This window comes from Callithrix jacchus, chromosome 16 (genome assembly GCF_049354715.1).
Source record: "Callithrix jacchus isolate 240 chromosome 16, calJac240_pri, whole genome shotgun sequence".
NCBI classification, from domain to species: Eukaryota; Metazoa; Chordata; class Mammalia; order Primates; family Cebidae; genus Callithrix; species Callithrix jacchus.
In genome coordinates this window covers 3,279,766-3,302,885 of record NC_133517.1, presented here as the reverse complement: position 1 = coordinate 3,302,885, position 23,120 = coordinate 3,279,766, and the positions used below count along the sequence as shown (strand labels likewise).

The 23,120-nt window shown below is 42.7% G+C and overlaps 1 protein-coding gene across 2 annotated transcripts in view; it reads right to left on the bottom strand.

Moving 5' to 3' along the window:
- Positions 1–261: 261 nt before the first annotated feature.
- The window catches only part of PXDNL (peroxidasin like), a 513,916-nt gene continuing 491,057 nt past the window's right edge, over positions 262–23,120 (bottom strand). For both annotated transcript variants that reach the window (XM_035277673.3, XM_002758891.6), the window contains exons 21-23: positions 22,024–22,153; positions 1,447–1,560; positions 262–691 (exon numbers count right to left, since the gene is read on the bottom strand). In XM_035277673.3, coding sequence (XP_035133564.3) covers positions 560–691; positions 1,447–1,560; positions 22,024–22,153 — 376 coding nt within the window. In that variant the 3' untranslated portion in view covers positions 262–559. The remainder of the gene's footprint in view (positions 692–1,446; positions 1,561–22,023; positions 22,154–23,120) is intronic.

The following is a 23,120-nucleotide window of genomic DNA, read 5'->3' as shown; positions in this document are numbered from 1 at the left end:
TTCACTCACTTTTTCTTTATGTCCCAGGACTTTGAGACTAATGAAGGTTAAGATAAGTGCCCTCCCAGCAAAATCTGACAATTGCCTAGGTTATATTCGGAGAGAAGAGGGTCAGTGAGGAGAGGTGTGATACACAGGCCCTTCCAGATGTTTTCTGTGAGTGCGAAACTCATTACTTCAAAATTCCTGCAGATTACAAAACCTCTCTGAATTCCAAAATCAGAGATTTTCCACAATACTCATACTTTTGTAAATATTACATGATATTCTTTTTATTTCCAGGTGTGCTATATAAAATCGACAGCTTACAGTAAGAAATATTTCTTATGACAAAACACTTCTTATGCACTGTATTGCTTTTAGTTCTGAATTATTTCAAGGCATATTAGAAAATGAGAAAAGACAAAAGATCTTCAGTACATCTAAGATTAAATGAGCCAAGTTGCTTAATTCAGTGGTTTCCATATCAATGATGAGACAGCAAGTTAAAAGTGCTGAACTCCTAAGGGTCTCTTCCTGAGAAATTTCCCATTCAGGGCTCAAGAGCACAAAATGGTTATCAGCGTTTCTCTGGGGAATCAGCTGGCATTCCTCTGTCTCTGCAAACTGGACAGCAGGTTCCTTTCAGCAATTCAGGACTGGGACAGGGAGCTGGGGGACAAGTCTCCACCGTACAGGTGATCTGGCCACTCTGAAAGGCAATGTGCACGTATCATCTCCATGTTTCTTAAAGATAAGTAAATGTTTCTTATAATATACATAATCTAATAAGCTGACTGTCTCAATATAATAAAAACTGCTCTGGATATGAGACCATTTTTGCATGATTTCTATTCATTCTTTCTTTCTACACATTTGCAGCACAAAGAGCAAGGCTGCCCTATAAAATGTTACCCACCTTCCCTTACCATAAGGTAGGATATGCTGAGGAAGTTCATTCATTTCTAGGGTCTGGAAATAATCAGCTCTCTTCAAAAAGCAAACCAAATAACGAATACTGAACTTTTTTTAAATTTTATTTTGGTGGATACCATGACAACACTTTTTTATTTTTCCATAGAGTTGTGTAGCTGAGCAAGTACCTTTAGGCAGCGTTTATAGTGAGCCTAACTGGAGAATAATGAGATGAACTCAAGTCCCAGGCTGGCTCAGTCTACTTGGTGACATAAACTTCCTTAGCCTTGGTTCGCTCATCAATCAGTGAACATGGAAAAAGCTTGTGGTCTCTGTGCTCATTAGATGGCAATACTTTTTTAATCAATAATCAAATAATCAATAATCAAAAGCTTCAAAATTTCACACCAGTGCCTTGATCTTAAAAACATGCCTAGAATCTACTGACATAAAGTATGTTCTTTCTCCTTTTGAATTTTTCAAGTATGTTTCAACTGGCTGGCTGGGAGAAGTGAAAGAGGGGAGGTGAAGGGGAAAACTCACAGCACGGACCTCACAGACGCAGTGAGTGCAGCCTTCTTTCACCCAGCGCTCCTCGGCCTTCCTGGGAACCCCTTTAACATCTGTGCACCCTGCCTGCCTCAGGCGTGCCTCCAGCTTGTTTATCTGAATGGGGAGGCAAAGGAAAGAAGACTGGGAATTGAAGCGGAGAGCACAAAGCCAATCAATAATGTGGTTTGATGAAATGCTCTATTCTGTCAGCACACACCTAGAAGGCAAACGAAACTTCAAAGCCTACATAATTTTTCTTAATATTTTTCCCCGGAACTTAATGAGCTTGAATCATTCAATGTCCAAACTAATAAAGAGTTTTGTAGGTGTGAAAAAATATTGAACATGGACCTAGACTCTGAAAGAGTTAATTTCTAAAGGAAGGAAAATTAAAATCAAATGAGTGAAATTACATATTTGGAAAATCTCAATAAACACAAATGTAAATTCAACTAAAAAGTATTTTATTTATTTTTGTCCTCCAAGTTGTTATAAAGTAACATCTATTTAACAAATATTTATTAAGTTTCAAAGATGAAAGCAAGCAAACCAGGGTCTCTCCGACTTTACAGTTTGGTAGAAAGTCCAATAAACCTCAGCTGTAAGCCATTAGATGAGGGTCTTTAGGAATCCCAAGGGGAGCAGGAGGTAAGTTGATATGGTCTGGCTGTGTGTCCCCACTCAATCTCATGTTGAATTGTAATTCCAAATGTTGGGGAGGGACCTGGTGGGAAGTGACTGAATCTTAGGGGCAGATTTCCCCCATGCTGTTCTCATGACAGTGAGTTCTCATGATGATTTAGGGGCAGATTTCCCCCATGCTGTTCTCGTGACAGTGAGTTCTCATGACGGTTTAGGGGCAGATTTCCCCCATGCTGTTCTCGTGACAGTGAGATCTCATGACGGTTTAGAAGCACGTGGCACTTCCTCCCTCATTTGCTCTCTCTCCTGCTGCCATGTGAAGAAGGTACGTGCTTCTCTTTGCCTTTCACCGTGACTGTAAGCTTCCTGAAGCCTCCCAGTCATGCTTCCTATTAACGCTATGGAACTGTGAGTTAATTAAAACTGTTTTCTTCCTAAATTGCTCAGAGTCAGTTAGTTCTTTATAGCAGTGTGAGAATAAACTAACAGAGAAGGTATACTCAGTTCTGCCTCAGGAAATGAGGGGAGACCTTATGTTATGGACTGAACTGCATTCCCCAAAAATTCACAAGTTGCAGCTCTAACCCCCAGTGGGGCCATATTTGGGCATAGGAGCCCTAAGAATATAATAAAGGTTAAATGAGGTCATGCGAGTGGAGCTCTAACCCAACAGCATTGGCCTCCTTGTAAAAAGAGGAAGAGACACCAGACATGCTCACATAGGGAAAGCTGTGTGAGGACACAGAGAGATGGTCACCATCAGGAAGCCAAGGAGTGAGCCCTTGGAAGAAACTGTCCCTACTGACACCTGGATCATGAAATTTCAGCCTCCAGAACTGTGAAAAAATAAACCGTTTATGTTACCCATTCTCTTGTATTCTGTTATGGTACCTGAGCAGACTAATATACCTCATATGGAAGAAAGCATGTGAGTTGTGAAGGATGACCATGTCCTTCAGGAGAACAAGCAGGGAAAAGGCATTTCAGGCAAGTGGAAAAAAGTGTATGTATATGTTAAAGCATGGGCACCACAAACAAATCAGAATTCCAGAAATGTACATTTCTCTCCCCTCCATTGCTGGGGAGATCCACAGAGCTCATGTTAATGGGAATTGAGGTGGGATGAATGGGCAGCAAAGAAAATTAGGACCTTAAAAGTCACATAAATTAATAAGTACAGTTTCTAGGCAATGGGAAATAACCTCATAACGATCACTCCAGTGGTAACATGAAGGATCACTGGTGAGAAACTAGCAAGGAGACCCATATGGGCCTCACTGAGGAAGGAGGGAGTGAGACTCAAAAGAATCATGTAGCAGGTAGAGGAGATTGAATGTATGTGGGTTGAAGGAGAAGAGAAGAACGTAAAATGTTTCCAAACAAGTTCCAGTTTTCATAGGTGCATAAAAGATGAGATGATACCAAGATATTGTTCTAGAAAATACAATCCAAAGGAGCGATAATGTATAAAGAAATTAAACACTTTTCATGGAAAGGGATTTTTAAGAATGATGGAAATAACATAACTTTTATGAAAGAAGAGGTTACATCCAAGAATACTGGATGACTTGTATAAGTTACAGCTGCATTTCCATGGGTTGAATTTTGCCTCCACCAAAAATTTGTCTGATGAAGTCTTCACACCCTCTACCCTAGAATGTGACCATTTTTGGAGATAGGGGCCATATAGAGACAATTAAGATAAACTGAGCTCTCTAAGATAAGTCGTAACCCAGTGTGACTGGTGTACATATAAAACAATGAGACTGGCCCACGGATACACACAGAGAGAGAACCATAACGAGCTGTAAGGAGAAGGCAGCCATCTTCGAGCTGTAAGGAGAAGGCAGCCATCTTCAAGCTGAGAAGAGAGGCCTCTGAAGTCAAGCCTGCCAACACCTTGATCTCAAACTTCTAGATTCCAGAACCGTGATAAAATAAAATTTATTTTGTTGAAGCCACCCAATGTGTGGTATTTAATAGAGTATACCTAGAAAACTAATGCGAACACCACTGGGTATAGACCCAGTATCTTCAAATGACTTTACTGTACATATGAATCGTACCGGATCTATCCACTAACAACTGTTCTTTCCAGGTTTTCTGATCACTGTTATTTGGTTGGAAATTGTATCATAATGTCAAACTGCCTAAGGTGGTATGTATGACAAAAACTATTGTGCCCAAGACAACTTTTGAGTGAACAACTGAACAAACTGGATGGCTGGATCAGAAAAGTGATTATTTTTAAATAGTTACTGAGCATCTGCTGTTTGAGAGATTGTCAGCTAGGCCTAAAGGAGACTCTAATGATAATAATCTAGGGTTTCTATTCTTATGAGTCTGCAGTCTGGCAGGGAAGAGTGAATTTGTACAAAAAATAAATATGATGCAAGCCCAGATGTGTGACATAAGAGTACACACACATGAGAGTTCAAGGAGAGAGAGTGAGACTCAGTCTCAGAAAAAAAAAGCAGGAGGCAGAAATATTCCTACTCCACCTTCTCAGAAACAGAAGTTTCATTATGCACTATTTAATGTAACATTTTTACTCCATTTATCCAAACTATTGCAGTTTTAGATTTCCTAAGGATATATGATCAAAAGTGTAGCCTCTCCAGTCTCACTGCATTCCCCAAAAGGCAGCTGCTCTGTCAAAAATAATAATACTAACAATGATTGCCCATTGTTGCCCTGCATTGTGGAAGCATCCTTATCTGCATGGTTCCTGCTTGTGCCTGCATTGTGGAAGCATCCTTATCTGCATGGTTCCTGCTTGGGCCTGCATTCTGGAAGCATCCTTATCTGCATGGTTCCTGCTTGGGCCTGCATTGTGGAAGAATCCTTTCTGCATGGTTCCTGCTTGGGCCTGCATTCTGGAAGCATCCTTATCTGCATGGTTCCTGCTTGGGCCTGCATTCTGGAAGCATCCTTATCTGCATGGTTCCTGCTTGGGCCTGCATTCTGGAAGCATCCTTATCTGCATGGTTCCTGCTTGGGCCTGCATTCTGGAAGCATCCTTATCTGCATGGTTCCTGCTTGGGCCTGCATTCTGGAAGCATCCTTATCTGCATGGTTCCTGCTTGGGCCTGCATTCTGGAAGCATCCTTATCTGCATCGTTCCTGCTTGGGCCTGCATTCTGGAAGCATCCTTATCTGCATGGTTCCTGCTTGGGCCTGCATTCTGGAAGCATCCTTATCTGCATGGTTCCTGCTTGGGCCTGCATTCTGGAAGCATCCTTATCTGCATCGTTCCTGCTTGGGGTTGAGCTGCACCACCCCCCAAATTCAAATCTTGAGATCCTAACCCTCAGTCCCTCAGAATGTGATGTTTTTGGAAATAGGAGCATTGCAGATGTGAAAGTCATATTAGGATAGAGTGAGGCCCCTACGTCAGTATGACTGGTGCTCTCATAAACCGAGGAAAGCTGAACCAGACTGGTACACAGGGGTAATGAAACACGAACTTAAGGACAGAGATCTTCAAGCCAAGGAACACAAATACTGCCAGCAGAGCACCAGCAGCGGGGGACGGGCCTAGGCAGTTCCTCCCTCACCGCCAGCAGAAGGAAAGAACCCTTCCAGCATTTTGCTCTCAGATTCTAGCCTCCAGCACCGTGAGACAATTCTAATGTGGAAGCTGCTCACTCTGTGGTACTTTGTTACAGCATTTCTTGTGAACAATTCTCATCAGAGGCTCTCCAGACGCATTCTTTTCCAGTTTCATGCTTCTAAATAAAAAAGATGATTCTGTAGATTCAAATGTATAAATCTTCTTTGCTTAAGAAAATCTAACTCCTCGAGCCACCTTAGAAATCCATTCAGAAAGGCAGATGACCAAAAAACTTACGACTTTTGTAAAACTGATCAAGAGAGAAAGTCTACTCTTCTAAGCATGGAATTCTATTTTATGAAAACATACTGACATTCACTAATCAATTTATTGAAAACTACAAGTCTGGAAGTATTGGGTATTTACTGGCATATTTGCCTGAATTTTGGTCGGTCATATAGGTAATCATTTGTCCCTGATGCCTATCCAGTTTCGCCACTGAAGGTTCCCCCACTAAAGATAGATTGTGGTAGATTGCATTGTTTTGTTCACAGAATCGAGTGGTCCACTCTAGCAGGCCTTTCTCCACAGTCCCTTCTGGTTGCCATGTCTAGGGTATACACCTCACTCCTGATGTTATGGAGCTAAGGCTCTATAACATGCCCTGGATAATGGGCCATGAGAGGAACTAACGAAAGTCATAAATAGAGATGCTTTAAACACCAGTCCCAGCATTGCCTATCTCCTTCTGCAACAAGAAGGTAATCTCCAGATGGAGATGCTCCTTCCTCTGGGTTGGAGGATTGAAAAACTGTGGAGCAGAGACAGAGCTGAACTCCAAAAACCATGCAACAGGAGTGAGAAACAATCCTTGCTGCCATGAACCAAGATTCGGGTTGTTACTAGAGCATTAACTTAGCAAAACCTGTTTCATTCATGCCTTAACCTAGACCATCCCACTATATAAAACACAAGTGAAAGAAAAAATCCAATCAAAACAACAAGAATCATCAAGTAATTTTCTTCAGTGATGGCCTGGATACAGTCATGTATGTGTTTGTTCACTGGGAGATGTATGGAAGCAGTTACGGGAAAGTTGGAAGAGGTTTCTTGTTGACCAACTCATGTTGCTGAAAATCTTTTGTATGGAAAATAAAAGGGGGTAATGGAAAGTACTGCAAAATCCGAACTACATAAGCTTGAACTAGAAAGTCAAGGCCCCGCCAAGACTCAATCTTGGGAAGTTCAGTACTTTTTCTCAGTGTACTGAAGATGCATCTCCAGATGCTTTATGCAAGAGCATAGCCCTAAACCTGAAGAGCCAGCTTCTGCTTCCTCTGTTTTAAATTGATGAAGAAATCTCTCTGTGTTCAGAAATACGGTGAGTAAAACAGAAAAAAACTCCAGCGTTAGCTCCAGCATGTAGCAAGTTTATAAGTCGTCACTCCCAACCTCATGCCAAGAAAACTGGACACACTGAAAATGAACAAATTTCTCAGTGAGCTAAGGTTGCAGGGCAAACCACTAAGGTGAAATCTGAAGAGACAGGAGGATAACGAGAGAGGCAGCAGTCAAGGTCTGGTGACCTGGAACAGACTGACTGAGCCCTGCGCCATACTGGTGGGAACACCTTGATGGTTAGTTTTATGAGTCAGCCTAGAGAGTGGTTTGGATGAGATTAACATTGAAACTAGTGAACTCTGGGTAAAGCAGATTGCCCTCCATCATGTGGGTAGGCCTCCTCCCATCAGCTGAAGACCTGAATAGAACACAAATAGCAGCCTCCCTGAGCAAGACTGACTGATCCAGCCTTCGACTTCATCTGCACCATCAGCTGTCCTGGGCCTTCAGCCTGTCAGGTCAAGATTTCAGACTGTGTAGCCTCCATAACTGTGTGAGTCAATGCTTTTAATACATCCATCACACAGCCAGACGGACGACAGACAGGCAGACAGACAGACAGACAGGAAGACGTTTCCCACTAGTTCTAGTTCTCTGGAGAACTCTGACTAATACAAACACTTAAATGGTAATTTTAAGAAGTTGCTGGAGGCTTCCTCCACTTTTTTGCTCCAGTCAAACCCTGAACACATTGAAGGATGCCTCCTACACTGAGAAGGGCACCTGCTGTTCTCAGTCCACCAGTCCTAATGCTAATCTCTTCAGAAACACTCTCACAGACACATCCAGAAATACTGTTTAACCAGAGAGCTGGGCATCCCATGATCCAGAATTTAACACATAAAATTAACTAGCACACTCAAGGTGGCAGGGGAAAAAAATCTGTTGACCAGAAGATACGGCAATAGTCACTTCCCGAACTAACATGCAAAGAGAAAACGGAGAATAAAAACTAACAGAAAATAGAGGAACTACAAGGCAATATTTTTTAAAAGTGGCTATTCAGGATCTATTGCAATTCCATATGAATTTTCAACAGGCTGTTTCATTTCTGCAAAAATGGCGTCTTAGTTTGTAGGGCTGCCATAACAAAACATCACAGATTTGGAAGCCTAAACAACCGAAATGTATTTTCTCACATTTCCAGAGGCTGAAAGTCCAGAATCAAGGTGCCAGCAGGGCTGATTTTTTCTGAGACCTTTCTCTTGGCTTGTAGATGGTTATCAACAACATTCCACATTATGCAGTACTGGGGATTAGAACTCAACAGGAAAACTTGAGGAATAGACACAATTTAGTCCATAACACTCCACCCTTTGAATCCCTAAAAGTCACGTCTTTCTCAAGTGCAAAATAATCAATTCACCCCATCCCAATCGCCCCGAAGTCTTAATCCATTCCAAGTCCCAAATCTCATTAAAATATCATCTAGGCCGGGCGCGGAGGCTCAAGCCTGTAATCCCAGCACTTTGGGAGGCCGAGGCGGGCGGATCACGAGGTCAGGAGATCGAGACCATCCTGGTCAACCTGGTGAAACCCCTTCTCTACTAAAAATACAAAAAATTAGCTGGGCACGGTGGTGCGTGCCTGTGGTCCCTGCTACTCGGGAAGCTGAGGCAAGAGAATTGCCTGAACCCAGGAGGCGGAGGTTGCGGTGAGCCGAGATCGCGCCATTGCACTCCAGCCTGGGTAACAAGAGTGAAACTCCGTCTCAAAAAAAAAAATATATATATATATCATCTAAACCAATTATGTGTAAGACTAGAGGTATGATCGATCCTGAGAGAAAATTCCTCTCAATCTGTGAACCTGAGAAATCAAACAAGTTACTTGCTTTCACACTGCAGTGGATAAGGACTTCCAGCAGATCACAACAGATAGCAGGCAGGACTAGACGGCAGCTCTGGATACAGCAGCATCGCAGGGGCTTTCATTGTGAATTTCAGCTCCAGATCAACCGCAAGAACCAGCAATCCATCCCAAGAGGACTCACAGACCCTCTGAAGGAAGTACAGTGCGCCTGCAGGACCCAGGGGACACCCCAGATACTGTGAGTGCCCCAGATGGAGAAGTGGGAAATGGAGACCCTCCTTTCACAGTCACACACCCCCCACTGGAGAAGCTGAAGGTCTGTTTGTGGGAGACGTTTCCATCTTTACCTGGAGCTGAGTCAAGTTAGAGAGCAAAGCCAAGTGAAATACAAGGAAGATGGAGGCAGCAGGGAGGCCCTGGGAGCTCAATGAATCCCCAAACTGTCCATTGCTGCCTTACACCAGAGAGGTCCATCAGGACAGAGGCCAGAGAAGCAGGGGGTAAAACCTCACTGGGGAGAAGGACTTCCCTAGCTGAACTTTGTAACAATTTCAGTGGGGTGAGAAGCCTCCCAGCCAGAACTCTGGGACGGTGCAAATCCAGCTTGCAGACTTCACAGGCAGGGGAACAACCACAGCCCTTTTCTTTTACAGCTGGGAGGCAGAAAGCCTGAAAGCCTCAGGCAAGTTTTCAAGCCTGTCCTCCACCTGCTGTTGCAGATGGCACGGTGGGAGTGAGACTGACCCTTTGGTTTGTTTAGGAGCTGGGTGAGGACTGTGACTGCCGGATTTTCCCTATTTCCCTGACAACCTTTGTGACTCAGCAGAGGCAGCCGTAATCCTAGTAGGTACACAACTCCAGTGACCTGGGAATCTCACCCCCATCCCCCACAGCAGCTGCAGCAAGACCCACCACCCAAGGAGAGTCTGAGCTCACACAGTCCCAGCTCAGCCCCCACTTAATGGTCCCTCCCGGCCACCCTGGTAGCAGAAAATGCCATACAATCCTGGGAGTCAAAGGGCCCCATCCACCGCTGGTCCCTGCCTATACTACTACAGCTCATGCTTTCTGGAAAGCACCACCTCCAGTAGGAGGTCAACCAGCGCAAAAATAGAGCATTAAATCACCAAAGCTAAGGAGCCTCATGGAGTCCTCTATCCCCTCTGCTACTCCCACCAGAACAGGTGCTGGCATCCATGCCTGAGAGACCAATAGATGATTCACACCACAGGACTCTGTGCAGAAGCTGCCAGCACCAGCCAGGAGCTGGGTAGATGCACTGGGTGCCTAGGCCCAGAAGAGAGACAACAGTCACTGCAGTTCAGCTCACAGAAAGCCACAACCACAGGAAAAGGGGGTGAGTGTTATAGCAAGGGAGCACCTCATGGAGCAAAAGAATCTGAATGACAGCCTTGAGCCCTAGACCTTCCCTCTGACAGAGCCTACCCAAATGAGAAGGAACCAGAAAGCCAACCCAAACTAGAAAACCTAGAAGAGATGGATAAATTCCTAGAAAAATACAAACCTCCTAGATTAAATCAGGAAGGATTAGATACCCTGAACAGACCAATAACAAGCAGTGAGATTAAAATGATAATTTAAAAATTACCAACAACAGAAAAAGTTCGGGACCAGGCAGATTTGCAGCAAAATTCTTCCAAACATTCAAAGAAGGATTGGTACCAATCCTTGTGACACTATTCCACAACATAGAAAAAGAATGAACCTTCCCTAATTCATTCTACAAAGCCAGCATCACCTTAATACCAAGCCAGAAAAAGGCACAAACACACACAAAAAAACAACAGATCAATATTCTTGATGAACATAGATGCTAAAATCCTTAACAAAATAACTAGCTAACTGAATCCAACAACATATCAAAAGATGATCCACCATCATCAAGTGGATTTCATACCAGGGATGCAGGGATGGTTTAACATATGCAAGTCAATAAATGTGATTCACCACATAAACAGAATTAAAACAAAAAAATCGTATGATTATCTCAATAGACATAGAAAAGGCATTTGACAAATCTTTAGCATCGTCAAAGCAAGCCTAAGCAGAAAGAACAAATCTGGAGGGATCACACTACCTGATTTCAAACTATATTATAAGGCTATAGTCACCAAAACAGCATGGTACTGGTATAAAAATAGGCACATACACCAATGGAACAGAATAGAGAACCCAGAATTAAACCCGAATACTTACAGCCAATGGATCTTTGATAAAGCAAAAGAAAACATAAAGTGGGGAAAAGACACCCTTTTCAACAAATGGTGCTGGGATAATTGGCTAGGTACCTGTAGGAGAATGAAACCGAGTCTCTTTAAAGGCCCTATATTCAAATACAGTTATATCCTTTGGTACTCAGAGTTAGGGCTTCAACATACGAATTGTAAATTAATTTCACTTTTAAATGGTTTATATCAAGTACGTAGCAGTATTATTAATTCATGTATATTTATCTATATCCTATAACAGTGAGAGACATGTTTATTTTTTCTAATAAACTATTAGAATTATATTTAAATAAACTGTTAATTAATGGATTGCTTAGAAATTTTCTATATAAAAGACCATGTAAACTACAACTAGAGATAATTTTACTTTTTCTTTTCTAATTTTGATGTATTTTATTTAATCTTCTTGCCCAGTTGCCATGTATAAAACCTACAGTGCAATGTTAAATATGAGTAGTAAGAACAGACATCTTTGTCTGGATCCTGATCTCAGGGGGAAAGCATTTAGAGTCTCATCATTAAATATGATTTTAGCTCTGCATTTTTCTGATGTCCTGTATCAAGTTGAGAAAGTTATCATCTACGTCTAGCTTGTTTTTATAATGAAAAGGTATTGAATTTTTCCCAAAGCTTTTCCTGAATAATTCAGATAATCATGTGTTTTGCCTTTCACTACCTTGATATATTACATTAATTGATTTTCAGATGTTAAACTGACCTTGTATTCCTGGAATAAATCCCACTTGGCCATAGTATATAACTGTTTATATATGTTGTTGGATTCAGCTTGTTAGTATTTTACTGAGGAGTTTCACTTCTATATTCAAAATAAGTATTTGTGTGTAGTTTCCATGGGATATTTGTGTCCAGTTTTGGTATCTGTGTTAACACTGGCCTCATAAAAGGAGTTGGAAAGTGCGTCCTCCTCCTGTATTTTTTGGAAGATTTTGTAAAACACTGATGGTAATGCTTTAAATGTTTCGTAGAATTCATCAATGAAGCCATTTGGGTCTGAGTGTTCCTTTATAATTTAAGTTACCAATTCAACCTTTAATGGTATGTCTATTATTGCTTTCTTTTCCTTCATAAATCAGTTTTAGAAGTTTGTGTCTTTGTAAGAATATATCCATTTCATCTAAGTTATCTGGCTTGTTTGAATACAGTAGTTTATGGCGTCCCCTTATATTAGGCCATTTTCATGCTACTGATAAAAACATACCTGAGACTGGGAAGAAAAAGAGGTTTAATTGGACTTACAGTTCTAAATGGCTAGGGAGGCCTCAAAATCATGGTAGGAGGTGAAAGGCACTTCTTACATGGTGGTGGCAAGAGAAAATGAAGAAGAAGCAAAAGTGGAAACCTAACAAACCCATCAAACCTTGTGAGACTTATTCACTACCACTGGAATAGCACGGGAAACACCAGCCCCCATGATTCAGTTCCCTCCCCCTAGGTCCCTGCCACAACATGTGGGAATTCTGGGAGGTACAATTCAACTAGAAATGTTGGTGGGGACACATCCAAACCATATCATTCTGCCCATGGCCCCTCCAAATCTTATGTGCTCACATTTCAAAACCAATCATGCCTTCCCAACATTCCCATGAAGTCTTAACTCATTTCAGGATTAACCCAAAGGTCCGTAGTCCAAAGTCTCATCTGAGATAAGGCAAGTCCTTCTGCCTGAGTTTGGAAAATCAAAAGCAATCTAGTTACTTCCTAGATACAATGAGGGTACAGGGATTTGGTAAACACAGCCATTCCAAATGGGAGAAATCGGCCAAAACAAAGGAGTTACAGGGCCAATACAAGTCTGAAATCCAGTGGGGTCGTCAAATTTTAAAGCTCCAACATGATCTCCTTTGACTCCAGGTCTCACATCAAGGTTATGTGATGCAAGGGGTGGGTTCCCACAGCCTTGGGCAGCTCTGCCCCTGTGGCTTTGCAGGGTACACCCTCCCTCCCAGCTGCTTTCACAGGCTGACGTAGAGTGTCTGCAGCTTTTCCAGGCACACAGTGCAGGCGGTCCATGGATCTATCATTTTGGGGTCTGGAGGATGGTGGCCCTCTTTTCAAAGCTCCACTAAGCAGTGCCCCAGTACAGACTCTGTGGGGGGGTTCTGATCCCACATTTCCTTCCATACTGCCTTAGCTGAGGTCCTCTACGAGGGCCTCGCCCCTGAAGCAAACTTTTGCCTGGACATCCAGATGTTTCCATACATCTGAAATCTAGGCAGAGGTTCCTAAACTTCAATTCTTGACTTCTGTGTCTCCAGAGGCTCAACACCCCGTAGAAATTGCCAAGGCTTGGGGCTTCCACCTTCTGAAGCCACAGCCTGAGCTGTACGTTGGCCCCTTTTAGCCATGGCTGAAGAGGCTGGGACACAGAGGACCAAGTCCCTAGGCTGCACACAGCACAGAGACACTGGGACCCGCCCATAAAACCTCTTTTTCCTCCTGGTCTCCCAGCCCTGTGATGGAAGGGGCTGCCATGCAGGTCTCTGGCATGGCCTGGAGATATTTTCCCCATGGTGCTGGGATTGACATTAGATTCCCTGCTACGTAAGCGAATTTCTGCAGCTGGCATGAATGTCTCCCCAGAAATGGGTTTTTCTTTCTATCACATAGTCAGGGTGCAAATTGTCCAAACTTTTATGCTCTGTGGCTTCAATTCTCTTATAAAATGGATGTCTTTTTGTTGTTGTTTATTTGTTTGTTTTGAGACGGAGTCTTGTTCTGTCACCCATGCTGGAGTGCAGCACACAATCCCGGCTCACCACAACCTGCGCCCCCCAGGTTCAGGCAATTCTCCTGCCTCAGCCTCCCAAGTAGCTGCAATTACAGGCATGTGCCACCATGCCCAGCTAATTTTTTGTATTTTTTTTTTCCTAGAGACATGGTTTCATCATGTTAGCCAGATGGTCTCAATCTCCTGACCTCATGATCCACCCACCTCGGCCTTCCAAAGTGCTGGGATAACAGGCATGAGCCACAGTGCCTAGCCTTTTTTTTTCTTTTTTATGAGATGGAATATCGCTCTGTTGCCCAGGTTGGAGTGTAGTGGCATGATCTCAGCTCACTGCCTCCCAGATTCAACAGATTCTTGTTTCTCAGCTACTTGAGCAGCTGGATTACAGGCCCACGCCACCACACCCAGCTAATTTTTATATTTTTAGTAGAGATGGAGTTTCACTATGTTGGTCAGGCTGGTCTCAAACTCCTGGCTTCAAGTTATCCCCCCATCTCAGCCTCCCAAATTGCTGGGATTATAGGCATGAGTCACTGAGCCTGGCAAAACAACATCTTTAATTGCACCCAAGTCACCTCTGGGGACTTACAGTTTCACAGAGCTGGGGAGGCCTCAGAGTCATGACGGGAGGTGAAAGGCACTTCTTACATGTCAACAGCAGGAGAAAACGAGGAAGAAGCAAAAGTGGAAAGCCCTGAGAAACCAACAGATCTCGTGAGACTTGTTTACTCTCACAAGAATAGCGTGGGAAGAACGGCCACCATAACTTAATTACCTTCCCCCGGGTCCCTCCCATAATACATGGGAATTCTGGGAGATACAATTCAAGTTGAGATTTGGGTGGGGGTTGGAAAAAGCAGCAAAGGAGAAAGGACTTACAGATGCCTACATAAACTGGTTATGTGTAACACATAAACAAGGAACAACAAGCTGTGGAAGGTCACAGGAGGCCTCTCCATGCCTCATGTTCTGGTGCAGGGTGACCTAGGCTCTGTTACCATAAACATTGTGCTCAAGGACATCAACTCCCTTCATAGCAGTATGATGTAGCCAGATTTGTAGCCTCCTTGTAACACCCAAGTTCCACCAACTGCAAATAGATAATAAGCTAAAGATAACCACATGTTCTTGTTTCGTGAAACTCCCAAACTGCCACTGTTATCAATCCTTAGGATGACACATCAGTTCCAGCTCACCAATTCACTCCAACATCACTCCACCCCTACCCTATAGATCAAAGTGATTGGAATCAATAAATAGTGTGGATGATCAGAGCTCGGGGCCTTCACTGTCTCCTCCAAAGTAATGAGTGATGGCCCCCTGGTTCCACTATCTCTCTTAATCTGTTTTTTTCTCATTCCTTTGTCAGTGCTGAACATGAGGTATCCATGGGTGATGTAGGGCAGGTTCCCTACATTCTGGCACCCAATGTGTGGAGCTCATGGATTCCCTACAGGTGGGGACACAACCAAACCATATCACCCCTTAAAATCTTTTTATTTCCATTATGTCAGTAGTGTTATTCCCTCCTTCATTCCTAACTTTAGACTTCTTTTCTGAGGGGTCAATCTAGCTAACGTTCTGTTAACTTCGTTGATCTTTTCAAAGAGCCAACTTTTGGTCAGGCCGATTTTATCTACTGTTTCTGTTCTCTGCTTCACTCATTCCTGTATCCTCTGATCTTAATTATTTGCTTCCTGCTGTTTGCTTTTGGTTTAGTTTGCTTTTCTCGCATTTCTTAAGGTGTAAGAGCAGGTTATTGATTTGAGATTTTTTATTTCATGCATTCACAGTGATAAATCCCCCTCTAAACACTATGTGAGCTACGTCTTGTTGTGTGTTTGGTTTCATTTTGGTTCATCTCAAAGCATGTTACAATTCCCTTTGTGACTTCTCATTTGACCCATATGTTAAGACTGCATAACGTCTATGTGTTTTTCTAATTTTCTGAATTTCTTTCTGTTACATTTAATTCCATTGTGTTCTGAGCACCTGCTTCGTATACATTGCTTTTCTTACCACTTTCCTCATAAACATAAAGGGCATGGGGAAATGAAAAACTTGAACTAGGTCGATGTTTGATTTGGTGTCAGCTACATCCTCATTTCCTGCCTGTGTCTCTCAAACCCCACAGCATCCTGATAAGTCTCACAATGACCCAACAAAAGCACGTGTCCTCTTGCTGTCTCATCAACATTTTCTGCAGTGGCTGGCTCTCTCAAATATTGGTGAGACTTTAATAAATGCTATAAAAGTCATTCTATAAAGGGGAAGCTTTAGAGTATGACTTTATAAAACGTTCTGCTTATTTTAGCCATTGTTTCTGTTCTCTACTCAATTCATTCCTGGATACTCTAATTTTTATTATTGCCTTCCTTCTGTTTGCTTTTGGTTTAGTTTGCTTTTCTTATATTTCTTTGAGATGGAGTTTCGCTCTTGTTACCCAGGCTGGAGTGCGATCTCGGCTCACTGCAACCTCCGCCTCCTGGGTTCAGGCAATTCTCCTGCCTCAGCCTCCTGAGTAGCTGGGATTACAGGCACACACCACCATGCCCAGCTAATTTTTTGTATTTGTAGTAGAGACGGGGTTTCACCATGTTGACCAGGAGGGCCTCGATCTCTTGACCTCAGATCCACCTGCCTCGGCCTCCCAAAGTGCTGGGATTACAGGAGATTTTTTTTCTTTTTTAGCATAGGCATTTGCAGCTATAAATTCCCCTCTAAACACTATGTGAGCTGCATCTCCTGTGGTTTTGTATGTTTGGGTTTTTTGTTCATCTATTGTCTATTCTCTCTGTCTATCCCAGTCTTTCTCCCAGAGAGTTATCCTACCCAACTCTCACCACGGGACTTCCCACCTGTGTGAATACCGCGTCTCCCTGTGTCCACATCAATTCCCACCTGTGTGGGTATCGCTCCTCCCTCTGTCCACACCAATTCCCACCTGTGTGAGTACCGCGTCTCCCTCTGTCCACATCAATTCCCACCTGTGTGAGTACCACGTCTCCCTCTGTCCACATCAATTCCCACCTGTGTGAGTACCGCATCTCCCTCTGTCCACACCAATTACCACCTGTGTGGATATCTCGTCTCCCTCTGTCCACACCAATTCCCACCTGTGTGAGTACCACGTCTCCCTCTGTCCACATCAATTCCCACCTGTGTGAGTACCGCGTCTCCCTCTGTCCACATCAATTCCCACCCATGTGAGTACCGCGTCTCCCTGTGTCCACATCAATTCCCACCCATGTGAGTACTGCGTATCCCTGTGTCCACACCAATTCCCACCCGTGTGAGTACCACGTCTCCCTGTGTCCACACCAATTCCCACCCGTGTGAGTACCGCGTCTCCCTCTGTCCACATCAATTCCCACCCGTGTGAGTACCGCGTCTCCCTCTGTCCACATCAATTCCCACCTGTGTGAGTACCGCGTCTCCCCCGTCAACATCAATTCCCACCTGTGTGAATATTACGTCTCCCTCTGTCCACATCAATTCCCACCTGTGTGAGTACCGCATCTCCCTCTGTCCACACCAAAGGAGTACTCTCATGAGTTTCCACATAAGATCCTCACTGTTGGCAGGAGCTGTTCCACATCAAGGGGAGTTCCAATAACACACTCAATAACCAAGTTATGACCATTGTACTTCACAATTATCTCTACAAAAAGTGTACTCATTTTTTTTCTTAATATCAACACCACAGCCTAAGCCAGCATCCTCTTACTTCTGTAGGATGCAGACTGCTGTGGCCACTTTTGTCTTTCTTTATTCAGTTCTCACGCAGCAACCAGATTAAATTATTTAAATCCAAATACAAAGCAACATTCCCATCCCTAAATTCCCCTGACAGCTTCCTCATTACTTAGACTCCAGAAGAAAATCTAATGTGAGCTTATTAGGTCTTCTCATCCAGAGGGTTTCTTCCTTACTAGCCACCTTGTACGTTGCTTTGACAATCCTGATTAGCCAATCTCCAGACACAGAGCATCACTCTGTTCCTTAAGTAAGTCACAACCTCTTCAGCCTTCACGGTTTCGTTTTCTGTAACTGTTATTTAGTAATGACATTACCTGTCTCCTAATTTTAAAAAAGCCTCTGAGGTGTCTTTTATTCCTTCCTTTCAACCACCTACCTTTACGTGTTTAATAAAGTGAGGATGCTAGATTTTCTGCAACAGTTCTAATTTATGCCTTTTTTTCCCAGACCTAATGATTCATTTTAGATTAACAAATTATAGTGACCAGCACAGTGGTCTCCACATGTCTGTTTATGTTAGTTTGTTTAGTTGTTTTACTTAAGTGGCATCCAGAAGAGAATTACGTCTTTGTGACCACAAAGTATTTTTCTGGCGTCATGTGCCATCTTTCCAGCGCCCAACTGATTAGCAAGTCACAGTGAACTAAATAATCTTCCTTAACTGTGGTCTCTAGTTAGTCTACTGGCAACTTTTCATCGTCCATACCCTTTTCCACCAATCTCAGAAACAGAAAATCCTTCCTGGGTCTCTTTCCCTTTGTGGTTTTGGGTTTGAGTCTACCAATGAGAGGCACTGATAACATATTTGGGAGGAGACGCCCTTACTATCCTAAAGTGCGGCTGTCCGCGGATGCACAAAGGAGGGCTGGGCTTGGGGACCCTGCTCACATGGCTGAGATGTGCTGTGGCTTCCTGGTGAGCTCCTGTGAATCCGGCAGCTTCCAGTAGCTGTTTCTGTGACCTTTGTTCTCACTGCTCCAACACTTGTGAGAACCTCTGACTTCCTTTAGTGAAACCTATCCTATTTGTAGCATCTTGAGTACACGCATACAGACAGTTTTGTGGTATCTTTGAAGACCTCGCTAACATTTTGATTATAATTAAAAGTGTAAATTCTTATATCTCATCTCATTGTTCCTTATATATGCTACACACACACACACACACGCACGCACGCACATCCATGACCTCTCCACAGTCAGATAAACTAGATATAATCTCAAATTTAAACAACAAAATGTTCAGAGTATAATTATGGCTCTAGTTATTCCCACAGTAATCAGAATGAAATGAAATGGGCACATATAACTTACTGAACCCCACTACCCACGCAGGAGCTATAACATGTCATGGAAATTTGCAGACCACTTTTGTTACTTCGATGCCATCACAGTTAATAAATCAAGACCAAAACGTATCATTCCTAGACAGTCCAAAGTCACTTAACAAAGGTAAAACTTCAACAGTGTGAAACGTCAAGACTGACCCTGTGTCGTAGCCCATAAACATAATGTCACCTAGAGTTGGGAAGTGAAGGTTAGAAATCTTTGGCCGAAGTTTGGAATCCTCTCATACCTAAGGGATGAGCCTCGAGAACATTAGTAATCTCTCATGATGAAGCCCATTATGGGAAACAGACTCTCAAACATTCTAGGTTCTGTTTAATCGATTTCTTCGCTGATTTCGTTTCCGGAAATATGCATGCCCTTTATCTCTACGCTCATTTTTCATAAAACAAAGGGTTTTTGCAAAATGCAAACTTTTCACAGAACTTCCTGCATTCACACTGGTGAGTAATAGAACAAACCACAAAGTGGCATACACGGCACAATCAGAAATGTCCTCTAGCTAACAGGCTTGCGGTCACAACCTACCTTTCAATGTGGGCCCTCAAAATTTATGTCTCAGTATAGTAAGTGACAGGTCAGTAGTAAGTGCTAATTTCACAAATCCTCGGGGCTCGCCACATCCCAAAAGACCCTTTGCCCCCACAAAGCCTGTCTTCATCATCCCCATCTACCTTTGGGTGCTCCCCACACAAGTAGAGTTGCATTTGACAGTCACCCAGGAAGCCTGAAGTTTATCATTGCTGTCTATCCTGGGTTCTTTATTTTTCTCAATCCTCTTTAGATGACCTGGGTTGATTTCTGGCTTCAGTCAGTATTCCTTATTGCTGGTGTTATGTCGTGTTTATTTATTATTTAAACCCTTTCAGTCGGGCATTTGCTACACGTCAGTCACTGTGCATGAGGCACTGGGCACTGCTGCAACTTCTTTCCACCTCTGCAGGCCGCTCATAGCTTGAGGAAGTCTCTGACTTCTGTGAGGATCACAGGACCTTCTAGTTCTCTCTTGCAACCTTGCCCAGCCTGTCACACACCTTAGATCATGGATAGATCTAGAGCTAACTTTTCATTCTCCAACACAAAGACACTGGCTATTTTTAAACATGGACTATGCATCAGGCTCTGAAGATACTCCTGTGAAACAGTCTCAACTATTAAAAAATTAACGATAGAATGAAAGAGACAGACAATTAAACAGGCAAAAACAGTCCATCCTGATACATTTAGAGATAAGTACTAAGAATGCTACTAAACACCTAAAAGGGGCAACGACTGCAGTCTTGGGGTGTCTGGGATGTTTTTAATCACTACAGCACATATCAAATACACAGTCATCACCAACGACATGTAATGAAATTGAAATTGAACTGAAAGTTGCTTGTGGATTCTACCTGTGACTGACTGTAAGTCCATTAATCAAATTTATGAAAAATAGTTTGTTGAGTGACATATGAGTTGATGTTTAAATTGTTTGGGCACACCTTCTCTAGCCCAGTGCTGAGGACTCTTCTTCACTGCTGAAACTTCTCTTCTTTGACACACATTAACTCATTGGGAGGAAACAGGATTTTCTGGACTCTCTCATGTCCGAAGTTCTCAGGCACCCCAGCCATTGCATCTATCTATCTTAAGGGTAACCTTCTTAGAGGCAGTGCCTCACGTCTTTCAGATTGCTGCTCAGATTCAGATTGGACAAGTGATTTCAATGGTGGGTATTTCTGGTCAAGGGAAGGCACTGATATGGACCGCAGCTGAAGGCAGCTTAGCCTCTCAATGTGAGCCTCTCAGGGCAGTATATGCAGCAGGTAATCACAGCCCTCTACCTGGGACTAGATGCACTTACATCCGAAAGGAGCAATCATATTTTAAGGGCCTTATAGTTCGCAAAGCGCTTCTGTTCTAGAATCTCTTTGGATCCTCACAATAGCCCTGAAGTTCAGATGAGGATACTTGTTCTGAATGACTAAATACATTGCCTGGGCCAGACCGATAGTGAGGGCAGAACTTCCTGATGCAGACCCCGGGCTCAGTCCATCCTCATACAGTGCTTTCTGCTTTCAAGACTTGAGGCTGTGAAGAAAAGCATAGACCTCAAGGGACATTACTGTCTGAGAAGCAGAGAGCTTGGCACCATGCCTTGAAAGAAATCGGACATATTTTTAATAAAAACACCAACATGGCTACTTCTAATATAACTGTTTTTCCTTCTTGTTGACTCATCCCCAAGTTTTTGAGAAAATGAAATAAGGAATGAGCCTGAACAACTGACAAGATAAGCAAAACTAGAGCAGGGTGTGGGAATGTTTTCTATAACTTTGTCAGAAAGAGAAAATAGTAATTCTGAAGAAGCTTCTTTGACTCCACTACAGGAAAAATTGATATGAAAAGTATATGTCGTGCTGTTAAAAATGATCTCCATCTGTGGATATGAAGCAGGCATCAAGCTCACAGTTATTCAAAAAATTGCTGGTGAGGCACTTGGGAGCACTGAGCGGAGCTGCTGCCAACCAAATTCATGCCCGTCGGACCCCTGAGCACTAGGTAGAGAGGATAAGACCCTCTGCCTGTTTGACGTGTGAGTTTCCCCAAGTCCTCCTTTCCTACCTCAATACTTATTACAATACTACTTCCTGTTGATGCAGTGGGTCACATCCATAATCCCAGAACTTTGGGAGGTCAGGGTGGGGGAATCACTTGAGGCCAGGAGTTCAAGACCAGCCTGGTCAACATGGCAAAACCCCATTTCTACTAAAAACAGAAAAATTAGCTGAGTGTAGTGACTGGTGCCTGTAATCCCAGCTACTCAGGATGCTTAGGTATGAGAATCAATGAACCCAAGAGACAGAGGCTACAAGTGAGCCAGGATTGTGCCACTGCACTCCAGCCAGGACAACAGAACAAGACTGTATCTTTAAAAAAACAAAAGTAAAAACAGAAAAAAAAAAAAGACAATACAAGTTCCTCTTATTCTGATACTGTGCTGTAATTGTGGAGAGTTACTGGACAGTTGTGTCTAATTATTCCAAGGCATACAATAAGGACACGTTATTTGAGGAGAAAACAAACCTGCTCTCTGAGTGCTGTGATGGTTTCCCGAATTTCTGCTGCGAACTTGCTGAAATCCTGGGAGAACTCTGTTTCTGCCAGAACTGCCGCATTTCTAGTATCTTCACCCACATACATTTTATCTTGTTGCCTGTTTATAACAAGAAGCAAATAAAATGCTGAAAAGTAAAAGTGTGAGAATTTTAAAATATCATCAAATCTTCTTTGGTCATTTGGCATGAACAAGGCATTGTGACCGGTGTTCTGTGTGATCACGGAAGGAAAACAGTATGAGTGAGATTAGAAATTAAAGTTAAATGACACATAAAATTATAATCCAGAGTGTCACGTCTACTTCACGTAGTTCAACTAAAATGATAAAGTGTTTCTTATGACATAAAGGGAATGTCATGTTGTGTTACTCCTATATTTGATATATTGTTTAGATCTTAAAGTATGTCTTTTGCTAATGAATTCCTCATTGCACTTTAAACAGTGAAAGAGCAGTGACAAATTTAATACAACGTGCTATGCAGTAGCCAGGTAGGAAAGTTGCTTTCTCTATTATAGATTCAGGGCAAGAACTAAAGTAAGATAAGGATATTCTGAGCGATGAAAATCTAGCTTTACACCTGATGCAAAATAGCTCATCCTTGTTGATAATGAAAGGATCTAAGGAAATCTTGGACTGAGTTAAGATATGTTTCTTAGAGTTTGCTGCAGTTTTCAAAAAACAGAAGCCAATAACTAGTTTGGAAAATAGAAATGAAGTTCTTTCCATCTACAATTACGATGTATTGTTAAAATATTTTTAGATAGATTTGATTTATTAGGCATGATATCTGTTTCAAGTTTTCAGGGGTTTTTTCCAAATGTAAAAAGTTGGTGTTGAACAATGAGAACACGTGGACTCAGGGAGAGGAGGCTCACACACTGGGGGCAGTTGCAGGGGTAGGGGAGAGACAGCGGTGGGTGGGGAGGGTGGGGAGGGATAACATGGGGAGAAATGCCACATATGGTATGCACCTAAAGTAAAAAAAAGAAAGGTATTTCTTGTGAAGAAACTATTATAACTTTCAAAATCATTCTGCTTTATTCTATTTGAAATATGTCTTCCA